Source organism: Perca flavescens, chromosome 4, assembly GCF_004354835.1.
Source record: "Perca flavescens isolate YP-PL-M2 chromosome 4, PFLA_1.0, whole genome shotgun sequence".
Classification (NCBI taxonomy): domain Eukaryota; kingdom Metazoa; phylum Chordata; class Actinopteri; order Perciformes; family Percidae; genus Perca; species Perca flavescens.
In genome coordinates, this window is record NC_041334.1 from 37450559 (window position 1) to 37470391 (window position 19833).

A 19833-nucleotide genomic window follows, 5' to 3' on the forward strand; every position below is an offset into this window, starting at 1 on the left:
ATCTTTTATTTTGTGACAATTAACAAACATTCAATAAGTCAACCTCATAAAAAAAAAAAAAAAAAAAAAAATTGACCAACAAAAACAGGAAGTTCTCTTGATCTATGGTCATTGTGGATTATATTTGGAGGAAGCTAAATCTGCAACAAAAAAAAAAAAAAGTTAGAAAATAGCCTAAACAAATAGCAAAATTAACAAAATTTGCCAGATATAAAGTAGACATATTTTTTCTGTTTATTTACAATATTAGACTTGTCTTTCGAAATGGCAACAGGCCTGTAGGGTTTTTCCTCAAAGTTATTGGTTTATCGTGTTCATGGAGTTATGATGATATAAATATATTAAATCAATAGGTTATTTTTTCCATTCAGCGGCACATGAGAAACAGGTCTTTATCAGGAGAGTGAGTGGCTCTTAAAAGAGCCTTTTTGGGTCTGGTTTCCAGCAGTCAGCGGGTCTCCAGTGTTACTTCTTAGCGGGCTTCTCGGTCTTCTTGGGCAGCAGGACGGCCTGGATGTTGGGCAGCACGCCGCCCTGAGCGATGGTCACTCCGCCCAGCAGCTTGTTGAGCTCCTCGTCGTTGCGGACAGCCAGCTGCAGGTGACGGGGGATGATCCGGGTCTTCTTGTTGTCGCGGGCAGCGTTTCCAGCCAGCTCCAGGATCTCAGCGGTCAGGTACTCCAGCACAGCCGCCAGGTAGACGGGGGCGCCGGCTCCCACACGCTGAGCGTAGTTCCCTTTGCGGAGCAGCCTGTGAACACGGCCGACTGGGAACTGGAGCCCGGCACGGGAGGAGCGGGTCTTTGCCTTAGCTCTGGCTTTTCCTCCGGTTTTGCCTCGGCCACTCATTGTTAGATGCTCTCGTAAGTCTCGACTCAGAGAAATGTTTCCAGAACGGCTGAAAGCCTCCTTTTTATGTCCGCGGAGCGCGGGAGCCGGTCACTTCCAGCCAGACCAACCAGAAAAGAGGCTTCCAGCAGAGCAGCAGAGGGCGGCCCGCTCTCACATTTTGGCGGACTTTTTCAAAACATTGTTCGCCAATGAGCGGCGGAGATTCGGGCGATGGGTCGCTCCTGGAGGCGGTGCTGAGCCCCTCACCAATCAGGAGCCGGAGGTCTGAAGCAGCGTCTCGTATATCTCACATCCGGTCCCACGGTTTAAGAGCACAGCTTCCCCGCCTGACTTGATATTTCTCCTGATCACAGAAAGAAGAAAACATGGCAAGAACCAAGCAGACCGCCCGTAAATCTACCGGAGGCAAAGCTCCCAGGAAGCAGCTGGCCACCAAGGCTGCCCGTAAGAGCGCTCCGGCCACCGGCGGCGTGAAGAAGCCTCACCGTTATAGGCCCGGTACCGTGGCTCTGAGAGAGATCCGTCGCTACCAGAAATCTACGGAGCTGCTGATCCGCAAGCTGCCCTTCCAGCGCCTGGTCCGAGAAATCGCTCAGGACTTCAAGACCGACCTGCGCTTCCAGAGCTCCGCCGTCATGGCTCTGCAGGAGGCCAGCGAGGCTTACCTGGTCGGTCTGTTCGAGGACACCAACCTGTGCGCCATCCACGCCAAGAGGGTCACCATCATGCCCAAAGACATCCAGCTGGCCCGTCGCATCCGCGGGGAGAGGGCTTAAACTGTCCGCTGCTGATCCACACACCACAAAGGCTCTTTTAAGAGCCACCAAATCATCCTAAAAGAGTAGCCTATTTCCTTTTTATTCTTATTCGGTTTTAAACATGAAACGCACAACCTGTACTTTGTATGAAATATTGACACGTGTGGGCTAAACTGAAGTCCAAGAAAGAGTTGTGGGGAGGGACAAAATACCGAAGCCACCTGACTCAAGGGCTCATTGCTCTACTGACAACACTTGTTTCACTTTTATCAATCAATATCTTAAAGGAAAGTGCTTTTCTCTTCTATGGTCTAAATATATCTATAGGCTTACATCGCCAAACACTTTATAGCTTATTTAATAGTCTACATGTTTGCTACCTAGCACATGATAACACGATGGAAAGATCACTGAAACAATGTTTGTCCATTTTATTAGTTTATTGACAGCAGTTCACGTTATAATAAAAGGTCGAAGTTGGGTTTAAAAAGTCGAACAAAGGGTTTTAAGGGGTTGTGTTGCTAAAACATTTCTCGTGCAAAACTAGTTCATGATCAATACATTATAGTTATTGATTTTATATCAACTAACCGTGTTAGTTCTGCGGAATGATTGAAGATAAAGTGGCGACTGTGACAACGCTGCTGTTATGAAAACAGCCTACGTTATGGATTAAAGTGGCATTCGTTTTTGTCTGTTAAAAGACAAGAAAATAACATTTTGTCATTAGGCACATTAACTCTTAATAACTGCTGGTATGATTGTAAACAACAGGCCTGTCAGCTTCTCCTCTGAGGAAAGTTTGCTGCAGATCGACAGCAGCTGTGAATGTAAATGCAGAGCTCCACTTACAGGCGTAGATGTGTCATTACAGCCACCACAATTTATACATTGTACATTTGTGCAAATGTGCAACTTCAATTTATGTCAACAAAGGTGCTGTTTTTACCACTGACATGCTCAGATTGTTGTTCAAAGTGCCTGACAACATTATGGAAAGGATCCCTACAGAGTATATATTTTTTTTAAAACAGAAAAACATCCCCAAAATTGCTATCGCCAAACCCACCAGACACCATTTAAATAAACAGTAATTTTATCATCGTAAAACACACTTCGTTCAATGTCGACAGAAACTAAATAAAACTATCAAAAGCCGTCTTGGTTCGTCTTTCCACTGTTCCAACAATCACCACAAGTTATATTGATTTTTTCATTTATTGTTAGTCTTTCTTTCTTGGATCAAATGCCATTGAGAAAAATCTTGAATGAACTAAAGCTAGCTGTACTAGTAATTTGTTATCTCTGTTAAAGGGTTAAGTACACAATATCACTAATATAAATAATAATACTAATAATACTAATAATAATAAGAAGAAATAAATAAGAATAATAAGAATATGTTAAGATAAGAAGCTGTATTTCTCCCAGGAGAGAAAGTCTTCTTCAGACAAGAACAATGATGAGTTAAAAATATATACAGATAATATATAGATAATAAAACATCAACATTAGAAAGTTATACAGTAAACCGGTGTGTTTTATTGTGATGTAATGCAAAACAATAATGGTGTTTTCTGATGATCCAAATCAAAGTAACGTAGACTATTTGGAATGCGTATTTAAATATGGATCAGGATGCAAAATACATTTTAGTAAGCATAATGTTCAGTTGAACACTTTGATCAGCAGAGGGCGCTAAAGCATCATCAAAACAGTCCTGCTGCAAGTTCCTCTCCTCAAAACCAACACATTCTCACTCCCATGGCGTGAAATATGGACACCTGGTCAGGTGTGGCCTTGACCAACTGCCACTTTGCTTGTTTGAAAGCCATGATGTCTCTCTCTCTCTCTCTCTCTCTCTCTCTCTCTCTCTCTCTCTCTCTCTCTCTCATGGGGGGGGCAAATTCTCTGGGCGAGCAAAGCAGAGAAAGGGGAGGTAACCTTTCTCCTTATGACCTCATAAGGAGAAGATTCCTGATCGGTCCATCTGAGCTTTCATTTTCTCAGAGGCAGAGCAGGATACCCAGGGCTCAGTTTGCACCTATCAACATTTCTAGCCACTGGGGGGCCATAGGCAGGCTGGGGGAATGCATATTAATGTTAAAAAACCTCATGAAGTGAAATTTTCATGCCATGGGACCTGCCCGGTGCGCTCCATACTCACGCTGAAGGGGGCTTTTTGCGTCGTATCTGGCGCTTAGAGGCACTGCTCAAGCGTCCGTATTTTACGAGTTGGGAGTGAGAACGGGTTGTCAAAACACACAACACCATTTAACTTGTGTTAATGTAGATGCATTGATTTGGTTTTTCTAATGTTGCAGCTGTCAGTGACTCCCTACAGGCAGGCGTGGCAGGCAGACGTAGGCCTGGGCAAACAGGTTGATGTTCAGCGGGTTGCCATCCAGACGGATATCCTCCAGGTTACGGCGGATGAAGTTGAGATCACGACTGTTACAAAAGGTGTCCTCGTGCAGAGACTGAATGTTGTTATTCTGATTGGGAAACAAGGACATTTCTGTTGAAGTTTTCACAAGGAAAGTGTATTAAAGTGCATTAAACATTTGTTGAGGGCCAGCGTTGACTTTACATACAGTGGGGGAAATAAGTATTTGACCCCTTGCTGATTTTGCAGGTTTGCCCACTTACAAAGAATGCAAAAATCTACAATTTCAATCATATGTACATTCTAACAGTGAAAGACAGAATCCCAAAGAAAATTCCAGAAAATCACATCATATGAATTTATTAAAATTGATAACCATCTGATGAGGAAAAACAAGTATTTGACCCCCTGGACAAACAGCATGTTAATATTTTGTAGAAAAGCCATTATTGGCCAGCTCAGATGTCAAACGGTTTTTATAGTTGGTGACAAGGTTTGTGCACATTTCGGCAGGGATGTTGGCCCCTCCTCCCTGCAGACAGCCTCCAAATCATTCAGGTTCCGAGGTTGTCGCCTGGCAACTCGAATTTTAAGCTCCCTCCAAAGATTTTCAATCGGATTCAGGTCTGGAGACTGGCTAGGCCACTCCAGAACCTTGATGTGCTTCTTCTTCAGCCACTCTTTTGTTGCTTTGGCGGTGTGCTTAGGGTCGTTGTCGTGCTGAAACACCCATCCTCGACCCATCTTCAGCTCTCTCACTGAGGGAAGGAGATGTCGGTCCAGAATTCCACGATACATGGCCCCGTCCATCCTCCCCTCAATACGATGGAGTTGTCCCGTCCCCTTGGCTGAAAAGCACCCCCAAAGCATGATGTTGCCACCACCATGCTTTACGGTGGGGATGGTGTTCTTTGGGTTGTACTCGGTGTTCTTTGCCCTCCAAACACGACGAGTTGAGTTGAGGCCGAAAAGTTCTATTTTGGTCTCATCTGACCACATCACCTTCTTCCAGGCCTCTTCTGAGTCGTCCAGGTGGTGAATGGCGAACTTCATGCGGGCCTGTACATGTTTCTTCTTGAGCAGTGGGACCTTGCGTGCGCTGCAAGATTTCAATCCATGACGGCGTAGTGTGTTACCAACCGTTTCTTTTGTAACTGTGGTCCCAGCTGCCTTCAGTTGATTCATCAGTTCCCCCCTTGTGGTTTTGGGATGATTCCTCACCGTTCGCATGATCAGGGAGACCCCACAAGGCAGTCTGTGGAGGCCCAGACCGAGGGAGGTTGGCGGTGGTGTGGTGCTTCTTCCATTTCCTGATAACTGCACCGACAGTTGATCTTTTCTCTCCAAGTTGCTTTCCGATTCTCTTGTAGCCCATCCCAGCCTTGTGCAGATCAACAATCTTGTCCCTGATGTCCGTAGAAAGCTCTTTGGTCTTGCCCATGGTGGTGATGTTGGATGCTGGTTGTTTGGGTGTTGACAGGTGTCTTTTATACAGGTAACGAGGTGAGGCAGGTGTATTTGATGTAGATAATTGGTTCGGATTGGGGCTGTGTCTTAAAGAAAGACTAACTGGCTTGTAGGAGCCATGTTTTGACCAGTTTGTCCAGGGGGTCAAATACTTGTTTTTCCTCATCAGATGGTTATCAATTTTAATAAATTAATATGATGTGATTTTCTGGAATTTTCTTTGGGATTCTGTCTTTCACTGTTAGAATGTACATATGATTAAAATTGTAGATTTTTGCATTCTTTGTAAGTGGGCAAACCTGCAAAATCAGCAAGGTGTCAAATACTTATTTCCCCCACTGTAGCATGCCCTAATTAAAAATACGAAATTATGGTTTAAGTGAACAGGATTAGAGGATAATGGGATGACTACCACTCGACCAAAGGCAGAATCAGGGAATTATATGGTATCCTGTCTAATTGTTCTAATATTTTTGCCTCGTTCGAAATCTGCAATCATTTTGGCATGGCTTATAAAATGAAGATACGTGGTCATGTATATGCAACAGAATACATTTGTCATTTACTAGTAACTCAATCAAAGAGGCTTTGTTAATGTTAAATTAAAATGTTTGTTAAAGATCTCGAAAGGTAATTCCCCAAAACTAAATGCTAAAGCAAATAATGCTAATTTATTTACAATTTTTTTCCTTATACACTGTAGCCTTTAAGTGGTAATTTATATCAGTTCCATGGATTGTGTTTATGTTACTAGTTAATTCTTTTAATTAAAAAAACAACAACTTACAAGCAGACAAATACTTCCTGGTCTGAAAAGTGAAGCTAATGTGCAAGTGCCTTAGACCTGCATTCTAACTAATTTCCAGCAGGGAGCGACTCCACTGGTTGCAAAAAGAGGTCAGTTTCTTAAGAGTTTGAGCTGACTCAGGTTGGCCTTGGACCAGCTCTTAGTTATGCTGTTATAGTTTTAGACTGCTGGGTCCTTTGACACAATGAGATAATTTCTTCTCTCTATTTCCATCTGTGTGCACCCATCCCCCATGGATTATTGTGGCACCTAAATCATGGTTGCAGCTTCCGCCGTGGTCCTGCTTGGCACCCTGCTATGCCCTGCTACACCCTGCAGTGCCCTGCTACGCCATGAACTACTACAACTACTATTTCTAGTCATAGTTCCATTTTCTTTATTGTGACTATTATTGCCACTGTTCATCACACCCCCAACCGGCAACGTCAGACACCGCCCACCAAGAGCCTGGGTCTGTCCCAGGTTTCTTCCTAAAAGGGAGTTTTTCCTCGCCACTGTCGCAAAAAATGGTTGCTCTTGGGGGGAATTACTGGAATTGTTGTGTCTTTGTAAATTATAGAGTGTGGTCTAGACTTACTCTATCTGTAAAGTGTCTCGAGATAACTCTTGTTATGATTTGATACTGTAAATAAAATTGAATTGAATTGAATTGAGTTACTGCCACGTGGTCGTCACTTCAGGGTTCAAGGTGGTTAGACGACAAAATGTGTTTCCTGCTTCTTGCTTTCGCGGCAGTGTGGATGGCTATATACCGAAACTGCAGCCTGGTGCGACATGCAGCCAGGCATGCAATCAAAGGAGCCCTTTTACCACGCTTTGACTGGAGAAAACACTCCTTTTCTTCTTTATGTCTTTCTTATCAACGCATTCCTGAGTAAAACAAATTAGGAAACACATCATAGTGTAGCCACTCTGATGTATCTCTGTCTCGCTGTGCACCATGTATTGTAACCACGCAGACACCACAATGCAATGATTGGCTACAGAAGAGAAGAAGTTCATTCTTGGAGCCGCTCCGACCACTGTGATCACAATCAGTATGAACGAGAGGACGGTTTGCGGCAACCCGCACCCCCCTGTCCGCACTGAAAACAAGTAGGATGAAACACGTTTAATACGTCCTTTGATTCTGTAGCAAGGCTAGGTCTGGGTAGGCTGGGCTGGGGGATTTTCTTTTCTATATATTTCTATGTCTGTGACTATGTTTTACAGTGTTGCAGTGGCTGTTGCTGTTAATACCGTTCTTAATTGATGTGATCTGGCTGCAAACTACCCTTTGGAGGCCTGAAAAAAGAAGAGGAATGAGCTTCTACCTGCAGGTGTAACACTCTCAAGCCCAGTGGTAGAGGTGTAGGAATGTAATCCAGGTTATTGTTGGACAGATAGAGGAATTCCAGCTGGCTCATATCCTGCATGGGGAGAAAAGAAACACTCCCATAACACAATAATACATGAAACTATCCACAAGAGGGAGCCCCACACCCACGGAATATGAACTGTCTTGACCTTAAACAACCTATTACATTTACTGAGTAAGACTACATTTTTCAAGTTTTTCATTGTTTAATAAACCAGCATGGCTGTGGGCCTAAGGGGGTCAGAGAAAGCAGTAGGATCCCACCATAATTCACCAGGGGGTTGCTGGAAAACTACGGGAACATCCATCTATGGTCTAAAATGTATTTTATGTTCTAACTATCCACAGATACTAAGATGTATTATGCTGTTTGATAGTGCAGGATTACAAATTATTGCCTGCAGCTGTTGTGTTTCCCAAACTACTCCTGTATAGGTGTAGAAACTGCTGTTATTGGACTTTGTAAACTTTGTCGTAAAAGTATATGTAACGGATTTTCCCAAACATATTGTTAGGCAAATACGTAAGTAATACCTATGAATCATCCTTTATGACGCATTAGAAGTGTGCGGTAGTGTTTGTCTGCAGCAGGAGGTGACTCCACTGGTTGTAAAAAGAAAAAAACCAAGAAGTTGAAAGCCAAACTGTCAAACTCAAGGCTTCAAAACAGTAGTCCACAAACCAGTGGGTGACGTCATTGCTGCTACGTCCACTATTTTTACGGTCTCTGATGTGCAGAGACCCTGCCCTCTGCCTGTGTTTTGTCTTGGTCAGTCAGGACGTTTATGGGTGGTAACAAAGAGCCTTTGGGCCCCATCTATATTTCGACGACGTTTCATTTACTGGATTGTTCCAATGCCGCTGGAGGTTCCGCCGGAGGTCCCTCATTTCAGGATTTCTGAGGACTATGGTGATAGGTTGGATATTTCAGCCTACATGTTTCAAATGTATTTTATATCTTGTATGTAGTGTACTACACAAGAAGGTTAGTCTGGGGACAACCTTCACCCACAGGAACAGCTTAGAATGTGTAGAATCTATTTTGAGTTTGGGTACAACTTTCACGCAGAGGAATCGGAGCCAGGAATGTGGGAATCTATTAGGAGCACGTGCCATAAAAGGTGTAGTTTAAGAGTAAAACTTGTGTGACTATGGTTAACTGCTCCTCAGATCTCTGCAGGGTAAATCCAGACAGCTAGCTAGACTATCTGTCCAATCTGCACGACAAAAACAACTTTTGAACGTACACGTTTCACCAAAAGCTGAGGCACCGTTGCTGCGTCAAGCGTTTAGCGCCGCCCAAGACGATTGGTGATTGGTTTAAAGAAAGGCCAATAAACCAGAAAACGTTTTGCTCCTAACCCGGAATGTTGTGTGGACTAGCCAGACCCTCCTCCGCAGCGCTGTGGAGATAGGTCTGGCAATGCGAGACTCCCAGACAATTACAGTGTTCTCATTCCCCACCGCCACTTTGCCCTTCAGCGTCTCATACCGACACACAAGTGTAACTGACACAGACACACACAGACACAGATAGGCTGAAGCTCTGCATTCACTCATAATCCAATAATGGGTCACCTGGTAGCGGTGTGAGTGTGTGAATTTGTGCTTTAGAACATGTGATACAGTGATACTAGTACAAATAAACCAATCTTCATTTGTAAAAGAATTTTGTATTTTAAGCATATATGCAGGATATTTACCTTGAACCCCTTAGGATGTACCCCACGACTGATCAACCTGTTGTTACGTAGATCAATGTGTTTCATAGTGACTGGCAGCTCGGGCATGACCTGCAGGTTGTTGTCAGCCAGCAGTAACTCCTTGAGCTGCGGCAGAGAGCGAAACACATCCTCATCCATCCCTGAGATCTGGTTCCCTGTTAGATCAATGGACTGGAGTTTATCTGTAACAAACAACAACAGGAAATCCTATTGTCTTTTACGTGTCATTTAGCTCAGAGTTTGTAGTAGCTGTGTCCAAAGGGAATCCTCACTGAGGTTTATAAAGTCTGTGTTCTTGACATGTCGGATCTTGTTGAAGCGGCCATATAAACGCGTGGTATCTTTGGGCAGGGGTGGGATGTGATCCAGGCCCATGTCATCACAGTACACACTCCCGCCAATACACACACACAGTAGGCAGGTAGGCATACCTGCACACAGAGAGGGCGGAGTTTTAATACCTATGCATGCAGAACAGACACACAATTTAGATTTTTCAACTGTTGTGACAGTAAATATAGACCCAGTTGGTGCTTTGACCTACCCAGGCCGGTCTCAGGGCCAAAGAGACCTGGTCCCTTGAAGTCCAGGGTGACGGGAGCTGGAGGCAAGGTGGGCAGGGTCAACTCCTCCTCGTAGTGTTCAGCTGTGGGCTGGTTGGCTGGTGGAGGGGTCTCTGGTGCCACGGTGCCCACCTCAATCTGTCCTCCCAGGGCAGCCAGGAAGAGAGAGACAGTTCAAATAGTTATATTCCTGTGTAGATATAAATAAGGTTGCTTTTACACCTGAGCCGTTTGGTCCGTTATAACCGAACCCTGGAGCGTTTTATTGGATAGTCCTGTTCATTTGGGGCGGTGTGAAAGCTCCTTCGAACCTTAGTTCGGACCAAACAACCGAACTCTCTCGGGTCTCGGTTCGCTTCCAAGTGCATCCAGAGTTCGTTTCACTTCATGTAATAATGTGATCTGACCCAAATATAGGGAGTAAACCAATAACAGAGCATTTACTAGCCTGCAATTCCAACCTTGCACACAATGTATGGACTTATATGAGCAATGATAACCTTCAAATACATAACCTGACATGACCACACATCGCTCGTCTGTCAAAGTTCAAGATCTGAGGATGTGAACTGCTGTCTTTAAGCCTTGGGAAGAAATTAAACTGAAAGAACCTGCTTTCCTTACTACTCGTAATCCATCCATCCATCCATCCATCTTCGTCCGCTTATCCGGTGTCGGGTCGCGGGGGGAGCAGCTCCAGCAGGGGACCCCAAACTTCCCTTTCCCGAGCAACATTAACCAGCTCCGACTGGGGATCCCGCGTTCCCAGGCCAGGTTGGAGATATAATCCCTCCACCTAGTCCTGGGTCTTCCCGAGGCCTCCTCCCAGCTGGACGTGCCTGGAACACCTCCCTAGGGGGCGCCCAGGGGCATCCTTACCAGATGCCCGAACCACCTCAACTGGCTCCTTCGGACGCAAAGGAGCAGTGGCTCTACTCCGAGCTCCTCACGGATGACTGAGCTTCTCACCCTATCTCTAAGGGAGACGCCAGCCACCCTCCTGAGGAAACCCATTTCGCCGCTTGTACCCTGGATCTCGTTCTTTCGGTCATGACCCAGCCTTCATGACCATAGGTGAGGGTAGGAACGAAAACTGACCGGTAGATCGAGAGCTTTGCCTTCTGGCTCAGCTCTCTTTTCGTCACAACGGTGCGATAGATTGAATGCAATACCGCACCCGCTGCGCCGATTCTCCGACCAATCTCCCGCTCCATTGTCCCCTCACTCGCGAACAAAACCCCAAGGTACTTGAACTCCTTCACTTGGGGTAAGGACTCATTCCCTACCTGGAGAAGGCATTCCATCGGTTTCCTGCTGAGAACCATGGCCTCCGATTTAGAGGTGCTGATCCTCATCCCAACCGCTTCACACTCGGTTGCGAACCGATCCAGTGAGTGCTGAAGGTCGCAGGCCGATGATGCCATCAGGACCACATCATCTGCAAAGAGCAGCGATGAGATCCCCAGCCCACCAAACTGCAACCCCTCCCCACCCCGACCACGCCTCGATATCCTGTCCATAAATATTACAAACAGGATTGGTGACAAAGCGCAGCCCTGGCGGAGGCCAACCCTCACCTGAAACGAGTCCGACTTACTACCGAGAACCCGGACACAGCTCTCACTTTGGTCATACAGAGATTGGATGGCCCTGAGTAGAGACCCCCTCACCCCATACTCCCGCAGCACCTCCCACAGTATCTCCCGGGGGACCCGGTCATACGCCTTCTCCAAATCCACAAAACACATGTAGACCGGTTGGGCATACTCCCAGGCTCCCTCCAGGATCCTTGCGAGTGAAGAGCTGGTCCGTTGTTCCACCGACCAGGACGGAATCCGCATTGTTCCTCCTCAACCCGAGGTTCGACTATCGGCCGAACCCTCCTTTCCAGCACCTTGGAGTAGACTTTACCAGGGAGGCTGAGAAGTGTGATAACCCTATAATTGGCACACACCCTCTGGTCCCCCCTTTAAAAAGAGGAACCACCACCCCAGTCTGCCACTCCTTTGGCACCGTCCCAGACTTCCACGCAATGTTGAAGAGGCGTGTCAACCAGGACAGCCCCTCCACACCCAGAGCCTTGAGCATTTCTGGACGGATCTCATCAATCCCCGGGCTTTGCCACTGTGTAGTTGTTTGACTACATCAGTGACTTCCGCCTGGGAAATCGACGACAATCCCCGTTATCCTCCAGCTCTGCCTCTAACATAGAGGGCGATTAGTCGGATTCAGGAGTTCCTCAAAGTGCTCCTTCCACCGCCCTATTACCTCCTCAGTGGAGGTCAACAGTGTCCCATCCTTACTGTACACAGCTTGGATGGTTCCCCCTTCCCCCTCCTGAGGTGGCGAACAGTTTTCCAGAAACACTTTGGTGCCGACCGAAAGTCCTTCTCCATGTCTTCTCCAAACTTCTCCCACACCCGCTGCTTTGCCTCTTTCACGGCATAGGCTGCAGCCCTTCGGGCCCTTCGGTACCCTGCAACCGCCTCCGGAGTCCTCCGAGATAACATATCCCGGAAGGACTCCTTCTTCAGTCGGACGGCTTCCCTGACCACTGGTGTCCACCACGGTGTTCGTGGGTTACCGCCCCTTGAGGCACCTAAGATCCTAAGACCACAGCTCCTCGCCGCAGCTTCAGCAATGGAAACTTTGAACATTGTCCACTCGGGTTCAATGCCCCCAGCCTCCACAGGGATGCACGAAAAGCTCCGCCGGAGGTGTGAGTTGAAAGTCTGTCGGACAGGGGCCTCCTCCAGACGTTCCCAATTTACCCGCACTACACGTTTGGGCTTACCAGGTCTGTCCAGAGTCTTCCCCACCCCTGACCCAACTCACCACCAGATGGTGATCGGTTGACAGCTCTGCCCCTCTCTTCACCCGAGTGTCCAAAACATACGGCCTCAGATCAGATGAAACGATTATGAAATCGATCATTGACCTTCGGCCTAGGGTGCTCTGGTACCAGGTACACTTATGAGCATCCCTATGTTCGAACATGGTGTTCGTTATAGACAATCCATGACTAGCACAGAAGTCCAACAACAAACAACCACTCTGGTTTAGATCAGGGAGGCCGTTCCTCCCAATCACGCCTCTCCAGGTGTCTCCATCATTGCCCACGTGCGTTGAAGTCCCCCAGCAGAACAATGGAGTCCCCACTGGAGCCCCATGCAGGACTCCAGTCAAGGTCTCAAGAAGGCCGAATACTCCGAACTCCTGTTTGGTGCATATGCACAAACAACAGTCAGAGTTTTCCCCCCACAACCCGCAGGCGAGGGAGGCGACCCTCTCGTCCACGGGGTAAACTCCAACACAGCGGCGCTCAGCCGGGGCTTGTGAGTATCCCCACACCCGCCCGGCGCCTCACACCCTGGGCAACTCCGGAGAAGAAAAGAGTCCAACCCCTATCCAGGAGTATGGTTCCAGAACCGAGACTGTGCGTAGAGGTAAGCCCCACCAGATCTAACCGGTAGCGCTCCACCTCCCGCACCAGTTCGGCTCCTTCCCCACAGAGAGGTGACGTTCCACGTCCCCAGAGCCAGCGTCTGCCGCCCGGGTCTGGTCCGTCGAGGCCCCTGACCTTCACTGCCACCCATGTGGCATCGCACCCGACCCCAACGGTTCCTCCCACAGGTGGTGGGCCCATGGGCTGGAGAGATGGGAGCCACGTAGCTTGTTCGGGCTGTGCCCGGCCGGGCTCCGTGGCAAACCCGGCCACCAGGCGCTCGCCGACGAGCCCGCCGTCTGGGCCTGGCTCCAGACGGGGGCCCCGGGCTTCCTCCGGGCAGGGTCACTCCATCTCTACCTTGCTTCTTCATTGGGATTTTTGAACCATTCTTTGTCTGGCCCCTCACCTGAGACCACTTTGCCTTGGGAGACCCTACCAGGAGCACAAAGCTCCAGACAACACAGCCCTCAGGTTCACAGAGACACACAAACCTCTCCACCACGATAAGGTGATGGTTCACGGAGAAGAACTACTCGTAATATAAAATATATAATGTATTGGCCCAAATATAAGACGTCTGAAATACGGGGCCTAGACTTTCAAATGTCAATATTCACAACAGCATTTGACTCTGTCTCTCACTCTGCCTAAACGCACTACCCCCATTTAAATATATGGAAAGATCTGCTTCGGGACGCATACACCTATACACAAATTGAGTCTTGAAAAACAAGGGGTCCTCTTAAAATCAGGGTCATCTTACATTCAGGTCGATACGGTAATAGTGTTTTATCCCTTCCCTCCTCCTCACCTCTTGGTCCAAGTCGTCATAATCATAACTGTCTCCATAAATGGTGGTGTCCAGGTTCTCCCAGTCCATTTCACTGTTCAGGTCGTAGTTTTCGAGGTCAAAAGCCTCATCTTCTGGCTCACCTGGAGGGGCTGCCACGCTAGGGTGGGGGCCCAGGAAGACCAGGACCATGGCAAGGGCCATCGTCAGAGACTGCACAGACATCCTCAACTCAAACACGGGGACAGCCTGCTAACATCAAAAGAGGATAATGAAGGGTTTCATTTACCTGACTGTCAGTATGTTCAGTTACTGTGTCTCAAACACTAGCCCACTAGCCCTAGCTACTACAGAGAACACTGAGGAGATGTTCATGGCATTTTAGTATATCTAGGCCAGCAAAATCAATAAATCGTTGTATAAAAAAATTAAATAGAAAAATTCAGAGTTGCTTTCACTTTGGTGTCCGGTCAGATTTTGCTGAGAGGGGTTTCGTTTGGGGGACTCATGACTTGGGTATCGTTTCAATTTGATCGATTACGATTCTGCTTATCGAAATCGGTTCTTACTGAATCTCAAATCCCATTCTTTGAGGTCAAGATTTTGCTGGAAAAAAACATATTTATATGTAAGGCTGTTCTCATGAACTAAACTCAAATGCAAAAGAACGTGACCTCACGATGCTCTGTACCTGACTCACAGTAACCTTTTGTCGGCTAAACTAAACCGCAATGGCCGTTGAAATGGCTGTAACCTCATGGTGCTCTTTCCCTGGCTCACACAAAACGAGCGAAATTGTGGCGCCACGATTTCGTAGGATATCATACAAATTGTTGTGCATAAGTTTTGGTACGATATCATACGAACCCATTCATGAGAATGCGTTGCATGGAATTGTAGATGTTCAGGGACATGTGCTGTATATACACATCAAGATCATGTGATATCGTCAAAAGTTTCAGAACATTTACTAAATAGACCTTGGTGGTGAAAACATTTCTTTTTCTTTTGTTACTGAAGAAAAAGGTCTGAATTTGGTGACCATGAGGCAAGGTATGAAGTTAGGTGGAGCAGCTCACACACATTACTTTTAGCTCGCACGCAGACAACTTTTTTAGCAGGGACACACTACTTTTTAGCTCGCACACACGCAGTTTACGAGAAAAAAGTAGTGCGTGCGTGAGGTGAAAGTGGAGAATGTGCATGCATTCCTGATGTACGGCCCTTAGCAACTCATAGCTGGTAACCTCCATATTAGCACCGATCTTCTGCAGCACGGGCAGTGCGGTCTTCCGTCATCGCCATGTTTGTGTACTCCAAAGTCACGTAGTGCAAGATTTCCTGTTTTGAGATTTGTAACTCTGGTTGTTAATGTAGTCTCTTAGTGTATGGCGGGCTGTTCTGGCCAAATCGTTGCTCTCCACACACTATACGCAACCTTTCCAGATGAACAAACATTATAAAAAAAAAGTTCTCACCCTCACTTCTTCTTTTTATCTTATCTATAGGAACAAAACTGTTAAATCTATTATTGTCATGTCTGGGGTCATCTGTTAAGATTTGAAAAATGTTTTAGACCAGATTAGGAGTCCTGCCCGGGTCCTTTCCCTGATTAATGAGCCAAAGAAGCATTGTTGGCTGTTTGGTCAGAATGCCAAAGGAATGTTTGCTTTGAAAGCTGACGGGACTGTGTGAATGTTGGCCTGCTGGGACAGTCCTACAGACGCTAGTGCTGGGTTTGAAAAGACAGCTTTTACTGCTACTTATATCCTTATGTATTTGTTTGTTTAAGCGGGACAGTGCACAGCTTCTTAGCTGTACCAGAGTCCTTGGGCAGGAAACAGAATACCATCTCAAATGATTACACACGAAATTCTCATGCTACAGATTAGAGCACACAGGTACATAACCACTACATATATATATATATATGTGTGTGTGAATTGTAGTCATCAGGACCACTGATACTCACCCTACAGACTAGATAACACATAAAGTACTTAAAATGTTACATATTGTATATAAAAATATAAGTTACATGAGTGAACTAGAGCATGCAATACACAGTTCTGTTATTTAAGTATAATGTGTATTAAAACCTGTGAAAATAGAGCTGATCTTAACCTCCCACTGTACTCTAAGCTCTCTGCGCACAGAAAGAATTAAGAATTCCAGCAGTGATTATATCAGCTACTGCAAGTGAGACAAAGGTCTGAAATGAAGCAGAATTAATCGTTTTCATACAGGAACCACGTATTAACCATCGCAGCAAATGATCATCACTGTCATTGTGTCTGAAGTAACTCAGAACTTAGAAACATAAAACATGATCTTGACCCGCCTGAATAACACCGGGAAACACATTAAAATGCAATCATTGCAGATAACTTACTGCTTTGTTTCCGCTATACGCTCCTGCAGACTCCACAACCTTCAGTTTTTCTAATCCTGTTGCTATTATTTGCTGCTTCATCCCCTGGGTGCTCTCAGACTGGTCCCAGAGTCCCGGCGGGCCCCTGTTGTTCACTCGGCTTCACAGTGGCCTGTGGACAATGCGTCATTATACGGGGAGAGAAGGGGGGATGATGTGGCAGAAAAAGAGAGGGGTGGGGGGGAATTGCAGGTCATTTCAGTCAACGTGTACTCAGCTGTCACCAATGCCCCCTTCAAGACACACACACACACACACACACACACACGTAACTGTCCAGCAGCATCTTCACATCTTACTAATCAAGGTTATAAAAGGTGCAGAGTTATAAAGTTTGTTTGTAAAATAATATTTTTTATAATTTTTTGGCCATTATTTGTATAGACATGAAGGGGCAGAGCGCGGGGAATGACATACAGCAAAGGGCCGCAGGTCGGAGTCGAACCCTCGGCTGCTGCGTCGAGGAGTACACCTCTATATATATGGGTGCGCACTGCTCTGCAAGGTAAGCTACCCAGGCAACCCCATTATTATTTTATTATCTTATTTCTTCTTTAAAGAATGTTATCCGTATTTGAAGTGCAGCACTAAATGACCGATTATGAACACGTTCTTGTACTTTTGCCGTTTTCAAAATGTTATTTTGGGCCAAATCAAATGTTTTATGGTCACGAGTCATCTCGTAGCTTGTTGGCTTGGTTCCTGAAACGCCAATGGAGATATTCAACGCGGAAAATCATTTCTGGAACCACAGCCGTTCAAAAAGTGGGCGCTCTCTGTTGAGCTCTGTGAGAGTGTAGTGTAGAATTATGTATTTTTTAAGCACGGGTAGAGCACACCACAATGAACACCGAAGAACACAGTGAAACAATTCAAGTTATGTATTGTTTGATATTTATTGCTATTATGCACACACATATTTGAATATAATGTTTCTACGTGAAATATTTAAAAAGAAAATTGCTACTTTTAGCAGCTTAAGAACCACATATTTTCTTCAGGAGTTGGTGGTAATCAAAGAGCTAAAAGAAGAGTAAATCTTGGGCAGAAACACTGCTCCAAATGAATGTTAATGCTAACGTTGCTTTATGTGTTTATAAGGTGATAATGTGTATAAAAAAAAAAAATTATAATAATTTCTATGCAGCTTTCCCTTGCATTATATCAACAAATCAAAACATCACAGACAACAGAATTTTCTTTAAAGTGCTCATATTATGCTTTTTGGCTTTTCCCCTTTCCTTTATTGTGTTATATATCTTTTTTGTGCACGTTATAGGTTTACAAAGTGAAAAAGCCCAAAGTCCCCCCCAAAGAGACTTACCATCTCCAACAGAAAACACTGTTCACAAACTGCTCCAAACAGCTCTATTGTAGTCCAGCCTTTACTTCAGAGACAAACGTGGTCACTTTGTAACACACGTTATAATGCTCACCTAGCTGCTAGCATGGTACACCTTCATACTCTGCTTCTGACTGGCTAGTAGTCTTTACCTAGGTACTGTCATGGCTCGTCCTCATACTCTGTTTCTGACTGACTAGCAGTACTTACCTAGCTACTGCACATGTGTGACTCCCAACAAAGATGGAACAGAAGTGAGATGTCTCACTCTGTAGCTAAAACGGAGAGCTCAGCACACAGGGTGAAAAGAGGAGCTCCAGCAATGTGCAGAACAACAAATATATGGTGTTTTCTGAAAATTAAACCACGTAAACCCATATTGGTACAACCTCTAAATACAATTATGAACCTGAAAATGAGCATAATATGAGCACTTTAAAAGTATAAAGTAAGATTTCCATTCTTCAATTATTCTGATATTTCGTTTAAAATAAATACCTTTCAATTAACGCTCCTGTTTTTATAGACGTGAAAAAATAAGGATAAGAAAAACAAAGGACAGAAAAGTAAAGTTAAATCTTTCTGTGACAGGCAGTGTTTTCTTTTATACTTTATTTTTAAGTTTACCACTGAGGGTAATAAAGTACAAAGAAGAAAAAACAAGTCAATATCGATAGTTAAATAACTTGTTACGGGTTACTTTTACATTATTCCCAAAAGAGGAAAGAGCCCAACAGAGTAAGTCCCAGCAGGACAGCAGAGAACAGATTCCATTTTAATCTCAGTCCATCCAGAACAGGCAGTATTTGTAATTCTCTACGCTTGTTGCAAGTGGGGTTTTGGCGGGGTTGGCAGCCTTGGCAACCCCTTTCATCACAGTCTCTTCTTTGGATCTGTTGAGAAGCTCCTGCCATCTCCATTTTGCCAAAGTCAAAGGTCATGGCTCGGAAGAATTCTGACGGACATCAATGGTCACAGGCCGATTCTTCCAAAACTACTGTTATTGATAAAGGCTGAGAAAACAAAAGGAAGAAGAATGAAACAGCCATGTAATCTCAGTTTCAGGCAAACATGCAGGCCAGCAAATTGGAATAAATCACGATTACGGAATAAGGAACAGTGTTGGCTTCATGTTGCGTCCTGGTGGCTGAATGGTTAACTGCAATCACATAGTTGCAATGCCCCTGGTTCTACAGACCCAATCACAATGTTTATTTACAAGAACTTCCGGGTAGGAAAGTCTTGCGTCCCGTACGTACAATTTAACGGTGCTGAGCAAACGAGGGCCAAAAACAACTGGACACACTCTCATCTCCTTCATCTAAAAGGCATGTTCGACACTTTCATATGTCAACACTTTTCACTAACGTTAGCTTGGAGAGCTAATTTACCTGTTGGGCCACAGACTAAAGAAAAAGACACCACCTAAACCAGCAGTCAGTCTGACCGGCGGTGAGATGTTGCTGTTCGTAACGCGAGATTTGGTTTATGAAAGATGCTAGCAAAGCAACACAGTTTAATGTGGAGTGACTGTGTCAGACTCCGTTTAAAAATTAGTCTTCTAAATGCTTGTCAGCAACCGGTCATATGGTAATTTGCTCTGATTAATTTGGCATGCAGATAGCCTAATTTTGTTTTAAAGTGCTCATATTATGCTCATTTTCAGCTTCATAATTGTATTTAGAGGTTGTACCAGAAAAGGTTTATGTGGTTTAATTTTCAGAAAACACCATATACAGTATTTGTTGTACTGCACATTGCTGCAGCTCCTCTTTTCACCCTGGGTGTTGAGCTCTCCGTTTTAGCTACAGAGTGAGACATCTCACTTCTGTTCCTATCTTTGTTGGGAGTCGCACATGTGCAGTAGCTAGGTAAGGACTACTAGCCAGTCAGAAGCAGAGTATGAG

The 19833-nt window shown here is 45.3% G+C and overlaps 4 protein-coding genes across 5 annotated transcripts in view; 1 reads left to right on the top strand and 3 right to left on the bottom strand.

The window, feature by feature from the left end:
• Positions 1 to 50: 50 nt before the first annotated feature.
• LOC114554465 (histone H2A) lies at positions 51 to 1002 on the bottom strand. Its single transcript, XM_028576335.1, has 2 exons — positions 243 to 1002; positions 51 to 140 (listed from the first exon to the last, which is right to left on the bottom strand). The coding sequence occupies exon 1, from the start codon at positions 847 to 849 to the stop codon at positions 466 to 468; it is 384 nt and encodes a 127-aa protein (XP_028432136.1). The 5' UTR covers positions 850 to 1002; the 3' UTR covers positions 51 to 140; positions 243 to 465.
• Positions 1003 to 1209: 207 nt separating this feature from the next.
• On the top strand, positions 1210 to 1706 carry LOC114554464 (histone H3). The gene has a single exon (XM_028576334.1). It carries the CDS (start codon positions 1218 to 1220, stop codon positions 1626 to 1628), a length of 411 nt encoding a protein of 136 aa, XP_028432135.1. The 5' UTR covers positions 1210 to 1217; the 3' UTR covers positions 1629 to 1706.
• A 2077-nt stretch (positions 1707 to 3783) lies between these two features.
• On the bottom strand, positions 3784 to 14378 carry optc (opticin). Its single transcript, XM_028576966.1, has 6 exons — positions 14175 to 14378; positions 9897 to 10053; positions 9625 to 9783; positions 9332 to 9534; positions 7585 to 7680; positions 3784 to 4105 (listed from the first exon to the last, which is right to left on the bottom strand). Exons 1-6 carry the CDS (start codon positions 14376 to 14378, stop codon positions 3938 to 3940), a joined length of 987 nt encoding a protein of 328 aa, XP_028432767.1. The 3' UTR covers positions 3784 to 3937.
• A 3930-nt stretch (positions 14379 to 18308) lies between these two features.
• LOC114553640 (dihydropyridine-sensitive L-type skeletal muscle calcium channel subunit alpha-1) overlaps positions 18309 to 19833 on the bottom strand; it is a 38401-nt gene continuing 36876 nt past the window's right edge. For both annotated transcript variants that reach the window (XM_028574943.1, XM_028574944.1), the window contains one exon: positions 18309 to 18939. In XM_028574943.1, the coding sequence (XP_028430744.1) occupies positions 18927 to 18939 (13 nt within the window). In that variant the 3' untranslated portion in view covers positions 18309 to 18926. The remainder of the gene's footprint in view (positions 18940 to 19833) is intronic.

Coding starts and splice junctions, on each gene's coding strand:
- LOC114554465 (XM_028576335.1), bottom strand. CDS start 849: ATGAGTGGCCGAGGCAAAACCGGAGGAAAAGCCAGAGCTAAGGCAAAG.
- LOC114554464 (XM_028576334.1), top strand. CDS start 1,218: ATGGCAAGAACCAAGCAGACCGCCCGTAAATCTACCGGAGGCAAAGCT.
- optc (XM_028576966.1), bottom strand. CDS start 14,378: ATGTCTGTGCAGTCTCTGACGATGGCCCTTGCCATGGTCCTGGTCTTC. Junction 9,535..9,624: donor CACAGACTTTATAAACCTCA/GTGAGGATTCCC, acceptor TGTTTGTTACAG/ATAAACTCCAGTCCATTGAT. Junction 4,106..7,584: donor TGAGAGTGTTACACCTGCAG/GTAGAAGCTCAT, acceptor TTTCCCAATCAG/AATAACAACATTCAGTCTCT.